At 42.3% G+C, this 12,875-nt stretch overlaps 1 protein-coding gene across 1 annotated transcript in view; it reads right to left on the bottom strand.

The window, feature by feature from the left end:
- Positions 1-1,247: 1,247 nt before the first annotated feature.
- Positions 1,248-12,875, bottom strand: part of lrp2b (low density lipoprotein receptor-related protein 2b) — a 42,368-nt gene continuing 30,740 nt past the window's right edge. The window contains exons 57-77 of the mRNA XM_041963381.1: positions 11,932-12,128; positions 11,390-11,635; positions 11,062-11,190; positions 10,835-10,954; positions 10,500-10,616; positions 10,291-10,407; positions 9,313-9,450; positions 8,861-8,983; positions 7,860-7,988; positions 6,870-7,001; positions 6,600-6,725; positions 5,970-6,113; positions 5,680-5,845; positions 5,438-5,566; positions 4,908-5,128; positions 4,638-4,820; positions 4,080-4,199; positions 3,224-3,386; positions 2,934-2,968; positions 2,393-2,532; positions 1,248-1,409 (exon numbers count right to left, since the gene is read on the bottom strand). Coding sequence (XP_041819315.1) covers positions 1,248-1,409; positions 2,393-2,532; positions 2,934-2,968; positions 3,224-3,386; positions 4,080-4,199; positions 4,638-4,820; positions 4,908-5,128; positions 5,438-5,566; positions 5,680-5,845; positions 5,970-6,113; positions 6,600-6,725; positions 6,870-7,001; positions 7,860-7,988; positions 8,861-8,983; positions 9,313-9,450; positions 10,291-10,407; positions 10,500-10,616; positions 10,835-10,954; positions 11,062-11,190; positions 11,390-11,635; positions 11,932-12,128 — 3,037 coding nt within the window. The remainder of the gene's footprint in view (positions 1,410-2,392; positions 2,533-2,933; positions 2,969-3,223; positions 3,387-4,079; positions 4,200-4,637; positions 4,821-4,907; positions 5,129-5,437; positions 5,567-5,679; positions 5,846-5,969; positions 6,114-6,599; positions 6,726-6,869; positions 7,002-7,859; positions 7,989-8,860; positions 8,984-9,312; positions 9,451-10,290; positions 10,408-10,499; positions 10,617-10,834; positions 10,955-11,061; positions 11,191-11,389; positions 11,636-11,931; positions 12,129-12,875) is intronic.

The raw sequence follows: 12,875 nt of genomic DNA, 5'->3' as shown, positions 1-12,875 counted from the left end.
GGATCAAAGTCCTGTCAGACAGATCCTTCTGTGATATGTGCACTGCTGCACAAAGAAAGGTAGAGAGAGAGAGAGATTGTAATAATGTTCAGTATCTGGGGCTTAATCTAAAGGTCCTAAAACCTGACACTTTATGACAGAAATGTTGCAGCCCGATCATCACACTTTTACTCACACACAATGATGACAATAGCAAGTTTAATATTTATCTTTCTGGTAATCAAAATGTATTTAAAGATAAAAAAAAAAAAACTCATCAAAAAAAGAACATTTACACTTTTATATTCACTTTATTCAGTTATTGCAAGGGTCTCATATCAGTTACATTGAATCTGCTCTGCAAAAGGTTATTTTTTGTACACAAACATCTTGAAATTAAAGTTAAGCACACAGATGACGCAAATTTTATTTTTCCTTTACAAACTGCCTCGGTTGATTTGCACTGTGCAGTTTCTTCAGTTCTGCTACATCCTCCGATGACAATGAATAAAGTTTCAGTCCTGAAATGTGGTCCAGTGTAATCTCTGATGTCAACGTCACATCAAATGTCAGAATCTGAAGTGGGTCCAAATGTGTTCTCCTGCCGGCAGATCGCAACAAATAACAAAAATTAGAGAGGTATATTGCTTCCGTGCTGCTTTATGACATGTGCAGTGATTTTGTGATTTTAACACAAAATAAAACCAGAATAAATAGTGTCTGATATTGACTGAAAAAATCATGTTTCATAATTTACATAAAGGACATTGTAAGGTGTTAACTGCCACTATAGCTACAAACGTGTCAAAGTAAAAGTATACTGAAGTTTAAAAACCTCACGAGCATCATGTGCAAAACTTTTACAGCTCTGCGTGTCAAAATGAACTCTCACCAATCCTATTAAATCCAGAACAATGGACAGTGCTCTGAGACTCTTAATGCTGTCTGCAGATCCTGTTTTTTCTTCCCCTGACACATTCAGTCTGAGCTTATTGTCATTTTGGACTCACCGTGTATATGGGGTTTTTGAAAGACACAAATTTGTCATCCCCAATGGATTCAAACTGCTAGAGAAAAACGGAGAAACGAAATGCTTCAATAACTGAGCAGATTAGCATGTGTATGCACACAGACACACACACACACACACACACACACAAAGCTACACACTCAAGATGTGCCTGCTTTCACAGCTACTCTGACAAAACAGTCCACTGTTGTCTGACACTGTTAAATGCATTACGTCAGACCTGCACATTTTCAAACATTCACAGCATGTAATCGCTGTTTTCAGACATGGAGCTGTAAACAGTGTGCAACATCTTGGCATGTGTCTTCATGGCTACCTGCGTGCTCGAAGCAGCTGGTTGTGCAGGAGTGAAGTCAGCATCTTCTACGTCTGACCCGAATGCTGGGTTCTCGAAAGCCCCCTAAAATGGCCACAAGGGAGAAAAATGGAAAACAGCTTAAAAGGATAATAAAGAGTTGATGACCATCACACAAGACAACAAGCAAAACAAAGCTCAGGCGTTCGGACAGCAACACCTGAGGACACCTACTTTCAGAAAAGGATTCTTGACAAAGAGAAGATTTATTCAGCAACAGCTTTTTCCATTATCTGAATTTCCTTCAGAAATCAGATACGAAAAACATCAGATACGAAAAACATCAGGTGTGACATTAAATTGTTGCTGGACCTTGTTGGCAGTAGCAGGTTCCTTAGTAATTCTTGTGGCCTTGTGCTTGAACTTCTTCCACACACAGAGTTCCTAAAGGTCTAGTGCAGGTTTTAGTGGCATCTAGTGGTAGGGTCGCAGATTGCAACCAACTGAATACCCCTCTCCTCACCCTCCTCTGCAGAGGCCTCTAAAACCAAAAGCCGCTTTCTGAAGCCAGTGTTAGTTTTGTCCGTACTACGCTACTGTAGAAACATGGCGGCAACAGACATGGTGGACTCAATAGAAGTGGACCCGCGCTCTCTGTAGAGATACCGAGCTCATTCTAAGGTTACGATAACACAACAATTCTTATTTTCATGTGTTTACACACTAATAAAAACATAATCATCTCTGCCACATCCCGTCTACATTGTACACACAGGGCCTTTAATCTACTCCTGAGAAAGAAAACACAGGAAGGAAGAAGACTGAAGAAACCAAAATATAGCAAAATATAAGTGAATGTAATGTTTTTGCATCATGTTTTTATATTTCTCAGTCCACAGCTAAGGAATTACAGGTACCCAACCAGCAGATACATAAGTTACACCAAGTTAATGTCAAAAACATCAAAATGAAATTGGACACTGCAGCAGGGGACAAGGACAAATCCATGTATGCATATGCAGCAACCAAGTCGGAAGAGGTTATGAGCAAAATGGATGAACTCTACAGATCAGCAGGCATTTATTGACCTTGTTTGTTCCAGCAGGGGCAGATGTGGCTGTCACCATGTGTGCGGCAGCAGGCCGTTGTCCAGTTTCATATGCCGGGTTCTCAAAACTCTTCCCGTCCGTGTCCACCATGGACACAGTCATGCATGGCACCTGGCATCGCACAACAAGCAGACCAAACGAGTAAATGAGTGTAATAGCTCTCGGTTTATGTGAAGGGTTAATCATTGGCTGCCAATGGCATGTCTGACATGAAACATCTGCTTCTGTTGGCCTGTTTTTAATCATTATGAAGAACAGTTGTTCTCTTTACTGGAAATACAACAAACCTTTATGAGTAAAAATTTAAAAATAGTAATTAATGAAAACTCTACCAGCTTCAGTCCACATGCGTGCTAAGAGACAGGATGCCAGAGGCCAGGATGAATGAGTGGCTGATTTCTATGTTCTCTCTGTTCTCTGGTCTTTTCCCTTTAATAAAATGTTTAACTCCTACGACCATCTCTTGTCGTGAATGATTGTTTTGTGTCGCTACTGACCGCTTCAGTATTCGGCCTTGTTTCATTTCCATCTGATGCATTTGGAGTTGAACCGTTTCTGAAAATCATCGGGACACACATATTATTCAGCTGTAACACAATGCTGTACATAACATACTACCATACTCTGACAGTAAAATAGAAACCCTACAATTGAGTCTAATATTCTGTACTGAAAGCATATAATCATATAAGCATAAAATAATCAATTCTTTCTTCTATTAAAGTAAAACAATAGTCTTGTTTTCTGGAAAATCACTGTCTGACAGCAACAACCATCTACTCTGTCTTTTCTCTTCTGGCTTCATCTCACCTGAAGCTTGGCAGGTTGGACATGGATGGCATGCTGGGCATGCTGGGCATGCTGGGCAAGTTATTCCGTAGCCTCTCCACTAGGTTGGACTTCTTCCTGGCAATGAAGACCAGAGCAACTAGCAGAAGCACAATCGCCACCGTCACCCCAATTGCTATTCCAACTGAAAGGGAGGGACATGGACAGAGGAGGGGGGGAAAGGCAGCTTATTAATAATAGGATTAAGCTCAGCCGTTATAAGTGACTTTGAATGTTGTTTATTTCTATTTCTGACAATAAAAAAATCAAATATACTTGAGGATGCAACCACGTTGTTCGTGTTTGTCTGGCAATATTCTCCCTTCCACTGTGGAGGACATCTTTGAAACAAACCACAAACATTAGAGTTGAAGCATTTCACATCTCATTCACAGTACTTGTAAACTGAGTAATGCATTCATCTGTACATCAGTATTCAAAATAACAAGTCTGGAAGGTGGTGCAGTCTTGGTGCATTCTTGTTCATTCTCAGTTCATGGCTGTAAAGACAGAAAACATGTCTTACTTGCAGAGAGCCTTGTTGTCATCAAAGTAGCATGTGCCTCCATTGCGACACTGACATGGAGGGGGCATGGTGGGTGGTGGGTCAAACCCTGAAATTATTCATATGAACAGCAATTCTAACGTTTTACTGGCCTGTGGCAGAACGATTTCTATCACTGGGACATCAATAGGGATCAGGATCATACAAAGAGACATGAGACATTACAAAATGGTGAAAGTTTTTGAAAGTGAATTTATATTGCTGCAGCTTCAATACATCGTTCACCATGTCTTTACGGCATCTACTGAGGAAAATAAATAGTTGTTTTCTTACCAGCATCACATTCAGTGTGGCTGCCTGGGATGAAGTCGGAGCCCTCGGGGCAGGCGCAGGTGTAGCCGCCCGGTCGGAGCAAACACAGGTGGCTGCAGGTTCCCTTGCAGGGATTTGTCACTGCAGACACAAGGATGTGAGTTTTAATTCTTTCATTTCAACAAGCAAAAGTGTGTGACATACATATGACTGTTTGTAAGGCTTCAAGTGTAAATTTTAATATGAAAAGACTGGAAATGCGTTTGGGTTTGACAAGCAGGACTTTGCTCACTTCAGTCCTCATTAGTGTGGCTATTGATGACTATTTTGCTGGAGTTCTGCAGTTACATTTCTCTTTTTCACAGATTATTGCAGATCCCAGACACTTGAAAAGCGTAATTCTTTCTGTGCAGTTCAGTCTTCAATAAAATAAATGCAAAAGAGACTTTTATTCATCTGCAAATAGAAAACATATGCAGGGTGTATATACTGTATACTGTAAACATTCACATTACACTGCATGCTTAATACACCTCATGTGGCCTTAATGTGCTTGAATATGTAGGCGAGTGTGCTTACTGGCTATGGAGTTGTATCTCTGCTGCTGGAACACAGAGACCTGGGTCAGCCAGGGCCCGGCAGTCAACAGCTTGGTCTTGACTCCGAGGCCGAACTTGTTCTGCCGGAACACCTCGCCTTTGTCCTGAGTGCTCCAGTACACGTCGTCCTCGAACACGCTCACGCTGAAGGGGTTTCTCACATCTAGGCGAGGTGGAACAACACATGAGCAACTTAACTGAGCTCTAATGAAGGATGTAGATACTGATGACCGTCCTGCCTGATCCTCACCTATGTAGACAGCAGTTTTACGGTCGTCTCCCGAAGGCAAAACAGACTCTATGCGGCTTTCCTTGGAGTCAGACCAGTAGATTCTGTCACCGTTGGTGAAGTCGATTGACAGGCCAGTGGGCCAACCCAGGCCATCACCCACTAGGACTTTCCTCTCCTGGCCGTCCATCCAAGAGCACTCGATTTTGGCTGTGTCTCCACGATCCGCCCAGTACAACATCCTGCAGAAACATAGTAGAGACTGAATTCCTTGGATGCAAGATGTGGGGGGTTGAGGTTCTCTCCTTTTAGGTTTTCCATGACAGGTAAGTACAAGTGGATAACACCTAGATTCTCTGTCCTTTCTGCTCTAGTGTGAATGTGAATTTCTCTTTGAGAATTCCCACTAGGAGGAGAAAAATCCACAAAGGTGTAAAATGTACAAATTTAGCAACATAAAGTGACACAAAACTTAATTAACTGTCTTCCCTGATTTACAGCAGTCTGTGATATTTCCTTAAAGTCAGGTGTGGCAGCCCTGCCTGTCTCACCCCAGTCGTGGGTTGACAGCCACAGCAGACGGATGGTCCAGCTCAACGTTGACTATGTGCTTCCTGTAGCGTCCGTCCAACTTGGCCACCTCTAACCTCCTCACCCTGGACTCTGCCCAGTAAAGGTTCCTACACGTAGAAGAATTACACACTGTTCACAAAAAATACTTCTAAATCATGCAAACTTTGCATCACGCAGCTGTCGACTCTGCAAATAAGAATCTTTATCAGTTCACACACACCTGCCCACCCAGTCCACAGCGATGCCGTCTGGTGTGGTGATGTACTTGATGTTGAGGTCGACAGCAGCACCGATGTTGTTACTACCATCATCCACTGAAGGTATGTATGCTCTCTTAATGGCACCTGCTACAGAGTCCTGAGAGGCTACAGTAAAGTACACCATACCTGAAGAAACACAAGGACATCGTCAAACAAGTTCCTGATTTCAGATTTGTCTTTATTGTGTTTTGTATGTGTGGGCCCAGTTCTCTTTCTCACAGTATCTAGTGTTAATCTGTGTGTGACCTACTGAATTTGGTGTTGTTGTGGTCCCAGTCGTAGTCCAGAGCCATGATGTGCTCCTCTTCTTCTAGGAAGTCGTGGTAGGCCTCTGTCTGCAGATTGAATTTCCGGATACGGATGTTCTCTGGTAGAAGCAGCAGGGGAGTCGCACCTGAGAGAAACACACATTTACACTTTACCTGTGATAAATAAGAGGTGCTGATAACTGAAAACAGGAGGTTTGTCTACCAATAAGATGACCATGGTAGCCTGCATCTTTTCCTTTTATTTAATACTTGTTCTTTATAGAAGAAGCCACATATCATAACTGTACTTTTTGAAGTTAATATTGCAAAGTAAACTTGAGGCCTGCATTGTGGTTATGAGATTAAATAGCCCAGCATTCAACAGCAGCAAGCACAAGAATTCCTTTTATGTCACAAAACTGCACTCTTGTTGGTTGAAATTTATAGTAGGAGAATGAAAAGAAGCACAACTTAAACTACATTTACAATCATATCATTAATAAATCACGAGTCAGTGATGCATCTTATTCTTTTCCTCTTTATTAAGGAATCAAGTCAACTTGATCTATATCGTTTTACTAGGTCAGATGTTTGTATGTCTAAACCTTGGCCCATAAAAAGACTGTTGTCACCTTCAGCCTCGCACATGTTGCCGTCGCCCACTTTCCGGTAGCCGGGAGCGCACTCGCAGTCGTAGCTGCCCTTGGTGTTCTTACAGAGCTGAGGACAAGTGCCGTACACCTCACACTCATTGATGTCTGGAGGAGCGAGAGGAGGTTGTGAGAAAGAGTTCAGAACCTGTAACTCCAATGACATTTTGTCAATATTTTGAGTGCGTTTTAGTGGGATTTCTGTTCAGCCGTGTGCAGTCGTTTGTGTATGCGAGCTGTGTGTGTGTGTACCCTGGCAAGTGTAGGTGTTGTCGGGGTCCACTCTGTATCCGGGTCTGCAGGAGCAGATGAAGCCGGTACCTTCCAGGTTGGTGCACTCGTGCTGACACAGGTTCTCTTCACAGGTCCGATCGTGGCCAAAATCTGGAGCCAGGCAACACAGAGCTGCTTACTTTTGATAAAATCAAACAATGCTTTTGTTTATATGAGGATAGAATAGGGAATAATGCTGCTATTGACTATAATCTGGGTATTTGGTCACAATGATTCCCTGCACCTTTTTGACTGAACCTTCATGTATCCATAAATAACTCAGCCAACAGGATATTTCTGCCCACCTGTGGGGTTATGGCCATGAACAGAGCAGTTTTCTGTCAACTTATCAGAGTTTGGCTCTGCTCTGAAATGCTGTTTATATGACAAAAAGGCAAAAGCTACCAGGTCAGAGAACAGAGAAAAAGACCCCATAATTATGATATCCTTATCCATCCATCATCATTGTGAGAAAATTATTTTAAGATGTTTATTTTTAGATTTTGCTTCTCATAATTACAAGATCCATGTCACTTTCTAACATGATCTTTTCTCATAATTATGAGAAGTCGTAATCGGGTCACAAACAGACCCTGGATAAGTGGCATAAAATGGATGGCTGGATAAGTCATAATTTCAGGATACAGAAGTTGTAATTATGAGCAAATGTCTCCAATTTCTTTTAATTTGGAAAGTGCAATCTGCTTCTGTAAAAACCAAATCAATTTTTATGTTTTTTGTTTTTGGTGAATGCAAAGTGCTGCTGCTGTCCTGACATTTGATCTCTATTATCTATGCACATTATCTAACTATTATTAGGTTTTTTATTACTGAACCAAAACATCTTAAAGTTTAGGATGCAGGACTCACAGAGTTTTTTTTCCCAGCAACATTTAATAACTGACTTTTAACTGACGTTAAAAGAGGATGTTGACAGCAAGTGAATGAGTGCTTTGTCGTGTTACTCACTGCAGCCCAATTCGTCTGTGCGGTCGCCACAGTTGTCATTGTGGTCACATACGTACGGCAGGGCCACACAGTGTCCGTTGGTGCATTTGAACTCTTCCAGTGTGCAGGGGGCCAGTGTGGGCTCCCGGCCTGAGGAGGACACAGCCAGAATGAGTCATCAACACAAGTGCGCGGGGAAGGTTGAGTGGGTATACAACCCATCTGTGGAAACATGTCCACCTCCACTTGTCTAAGACTGAAGAGCTTTCTCTACAGTGTCACTCTTCACTCACTGACTGTCTAAAAACCAAAAAAGAAGGACTGCCCACACATGTAGATTAAAAAAAAAAACCCAAAGCGTACCACACAGTTCAGTACTCAAATGTAGGCACATACTTATATACTCAGGACAACATGCTATATTATAGCCAACAAATCATTTACTCAATTGAAGGCTTCTCCACAGCTTCCCTTGTTTGCCTCCTCCCCGGCAACAAATGGATTTAGCTGAGCAAGCCAATGTCCACCAACTATTTAATCTCCTCTCAAAATAATTTGCTCTGATTGATGTTTAAGCTGATTGTGTAACAATTCCATAGAACAGACCATTTCCTTATCCCTTAGAACATTCACTGGCCTTAGAGAGGAAGGTTGAGGAGGCATTAGTGCCTAATCCTCGGCGGTCCTAGAAACTGATGATTAGTGGTGCATTTGCTGAACATGAACTTATTAGACCTGTATATACTGTAAATAATACCTCTTGCCTGCATATAATGATTACAGTTTATGTTCAAGTTTGCTTATTGTTTAACTTCTGACATCTTTGTTTCACTATATGGTAGTACACGCTGCCAAATTCCATGCATGTGTCACATACTTGGCCAATAAAGTTGATTCCGATCCATCAGTCAGCAAACAGCACGAATGAGTTTCGAGGTGGAACCAATGAGTAAGGAGCAATGTTTCGATTCAAAAGAGCACTGACAAGCTACGTAGATTGTGGGTCTGTGTGTGAGTCATACAATGTTCCTCCGTCTCGTCACTGCCGTCTCCACAATCGTCGTTCTGGTTGCACAGCAGGGCGGCGTAGATGCAGTAGCCATTTGCACAGCGGAACTTGGACGGCATCTCACAGGTGACAGTCACTTGTTAAACACACACGAAACAGAGTTTAAAGCATAAATGATTATCTGTCTTCTCTCTACACCTCTGCTGACTTCATTATGAGGTAGATTTAACAGGAGGAAGCAGTTGAAGAGCTGCTTTTGTTCAGATTCTTTTGTCTCTTTACAGTGTTTCATGACGACAGGAAATTACTAACACGAAACTCTTCTTGTCAGTCCTTAGATCTGTTCATTAACTAGTGTTAAGGTTAGAATTATAACGTGCTTTAACAGATGAATGCTTTCATTGATCACAGATAAAATACTTTTTACTGGACTTTGCCATATAGAATAAACAAAATGTTTCTCACAGCACAAGCTGAGTTGCTCGTCTGAGCGGTCGAGACAGTCATCAGTGCCATCACACACCCACATCTGGTTCACACACAGATGGTTGTCGCACTGGAACTGGTGCTCAGGGCACCAACGGCCTCCTGGGTAACGAGTTGCTGTCAGAGTGGGAAAAAATAGTTACTCACTGATGTCAACCGTACATGTTCATGGACATAATACATAAGTGCCCAGTACAACCACAATCGACTGTTGAAGACTGAAGAAACTCCAGTGGTGCAGTTAGTAACCAGATTCTGAGATCTTGGGTGTGGCACAGACAGGGTGCATTGGTGGTGGTGGTGCTTTTATGTCTTTATTAAACAGTGGACAGTAAAGACATGACAGGAAACAAAGCGGAGAAAAGAAATGGGAGTGACATGCAGCAAAGGGTCCATCCAGACTGGAATTGAGAGCAATGTAGTTGATGGCGGACAGCTTTCAACGCACAGTTTGTAATTTCTGCTGCCAGGTTTCTCTCAGTCAAAACAATGAGGACAAAAGACAGAGTTTGATAACATCGTGAAGTAGCATGGCATCATGGGAGGCACATTCGCCTTCCTTCCTTCCTCACTCTGAATATCATCTGGAGTTTGCTGTGTTGCCTTTGACAGGCAACCAAATTACCTTGAATAAAATAAGGTATTTGAAACATTGTTGGAAACATTCGGGTAAAAACACAACTCAAAAAAAATATATAACATAGGTCTAGTTATTTTTTGGACATTTTAGTTCAGTTTTTTGTGTTGAAATGTTTGTGTAGTTTGTCCTACTGTCCCGTATGTGAGATATTTTCATATTTTTAAGACTTTACAATTAAGACTAAGGACATGCAGATACCTCACACACACATACACACACACACACACACACACACACACACTCAAACAGAATACAAGCACACTAAAACACTGTAGGGGCCAGGCAGTTTGCCACTAGTTTTCATGTGGTTTACTTACGACAGCTGGTCTCATCTGACAGGTCTTCACAATCAGGCCGGCCATCACACTGCAGAGCAGCGGGGATGCAGTGACCCGAGTCACACTGGAAAAAACCTGGACGACAGGTCAGCAACTCTGGAAGAGAGCCAGGATTGCAACGCGTGCGTGTGTCATTTCATGACAGAGGATATGTCACAAAGGTGAACTTATGTGCAGCGCATGCTCACCACAGTCCCGCTCATCTGAGCTGTCCCCGCAGTCGTCGATAAAGTTACACACCCAGTTTCCAGGGACGCACTGTGCGTTGTCACACTGAAACTCGCTTTCAGAGCAAGGCCTTGGCTCTGCAGACCATAATCAGGATAATGAAGAGACAAACATATCTTCAGTATGAAATGAGACCTCGTATGAGTAAAACAGTATGAGTTTCTTTGCAACTCCCAGATAAATCATAATCCAAAATCAAGGGCTATACTGAAGAAAAAAATGTAACCCTGGTGGACACATGTCTCTTGCTGGTTTGTGATGGATTGTGCTGAAAAAAACTGAGTAGGATGCTCACGGCAGTTCCTTTCGTCCGAGCCATCACCACAGTTGTCAATGCCATCACACTGCCAGCGGATTGGGACACAGCGGTGGTTGTCACATCTGAAATCTCCCATAGGATCACAGGTCACCTCCTCTGTTGGAAGACAAAGTCAGAAATGGACAGATAAAAAGATGATCCAAGGTGTGGTCAATACGAAAAAGCCATGCCTTCACATTATCTGCTGGCACACAAGCACTGACCGCAGCCTTGCTCGTCACTGTTGTCAAGGCAGTCGTTTTCGCCATCACAGACGTCAAACAGAGGGATGCAGCGGTAGTTTGTCTTGCAGGAGAATTCGGTGTGCTCGTCACACTTGTAGTCTGGACCCACTGGACAGAGAGAGAGAGAAAGAGAGAGAGAGAGAGACATGGAACAGGGGAAAAAGGCGAGGCAAGGAAGATAGAAAGAGACAGCGAGTATGGTGAGTAAGAATAGAAGGAAGAGGATAAGACAGGAAAAGATCAATACTTTGTGCCACTTAAGAACAAGCAGATGTGGTAAAAATTCCATCTCATAATGTTCACTTACTGCAGGTATTATATGGCTCATCAGATTGATCCCCACAGTCGTCTTGGGCGTCACAAACGTAGCTCAATGGCACACAGCGTCCGTTGGCACACTGGAACTGTCCTGGATGGCACGTCTTCTGGGAACACATCTCTGCGTCCTCATCGCCACCATCTGAACAGTCAGGTATTCCGTCGCATTGCGCGGACACAGGGATGCACTTCTTGTTTGCACACTGGAACTGGTTTTCCTGGCATCGGTGGTCACCTGCAGGGACAGCCAGCAGCTTCACTCAAGTCCAAACTGAACCCACTACCTGAACTAACCTGAAGTGTGAAGTCTTCTCCTGAGATTAAGCCTGACCAAGGCCTGAATTGTATGAATTTTCCATTACTTTATAAGCAAAATCCAAACAAAAGTGAAATAAAAAAACAACAACAACAATTTAGGCAGACCTAAAATCATCACAGCTAAAATTTCAATTCAGCAACACTAGAACAACTATAATTTCTTCCTGTTGGACTTCCTACACTGTCACACTTATGTTATGTTAGCTGTCATACTGCAGAGAGCTGCATCCTCGTCTGAACTGTCAGGGCAGTCTGGGCTGCCATCGCAGATGAAGCCGGAGTAGCTACAGTTGCCGTCCTGACACTGGAACTGGCCAATGGGGCAAAAACGGGGGGGGCAGGTCTGAGGTTCATCTGAGCCATCACCGCAATCTGACTGGCCGTCACACTTATACCATATAGGAATACACCTGAAGACGAGAGAGCAGAAAAAGATTAGCTACCAACAAGCTAATAACAACAACCTTCGAGGTAGCAATCCACAGCCCCGATTCCAACGTAAATAAAAACAGAATGCAGTCGTCTGCAAACAAACTGTGTTTACTGACTGATTTTACAAAGCTATCCTGAGCTCATGTAGTTATCTCCTTTATACAATCATATGTTCAAAAAGTGGTGAACCTCACGCTATCCTGGCTTGTGAACGACTGAGCCTTTCCAGGATACTCCTTTCATACCCAATCACGATACTGTCACCTGTTACCTGATACTGTTTCATTTATGTTTGTTAGAGCTGCCAAAAAACCCAGTATCAGTGATAATTTCCACAGAGGCATGGGAAAATGCAATAAAACTACACATAACTTACATTACATACATAATACAGCTGGTTTCCTGTTGCACTGACCCAGAAAGCTAGATCTACAATATTAACACTATCTCCTTACAAGATCATTTTCTAACAAAAAAACAGTAAAAGTTGTTGTAGTATTCATTAATTAGTAGTGCTAATTAGTAATTTAGTTATTATTCTCTTTAGTCATTACAGAGTACTGCTGGCCTTGCATACATACAGTAGATCCAAAATGTGTAAAATATTGTGCTGTTTGCAATTAATTCTAATGAATAATCAAAATAAACCTGATAATTGAAAACTATCAGGAAATTCTAAATTATGTCCTTTTTTGGCCTTATTTATTGCACAACAATATACAATA

Source organism: Chelmon rostratus, chromosome 21 (assembly GCF_017976325.1).
Source record: "Chelmon rostratus isolate fCheRos1 chromosome 21, fCheRos1.pri, whole genome shotgun sequence".
NCBI classification, from domain to species: domain Eukaryota; kingdom Metazoa; phylum Chordata; class Actinopteri; order Chaetodontiformes; family Chaetodontidae; genus Chelmon; species Chelmon rostratus.
The sequence above is the reverse complement of the archived record's forward strand: the minus strand, read 5'-3'. Positions and strand labels throughout refer to the sequence as shown.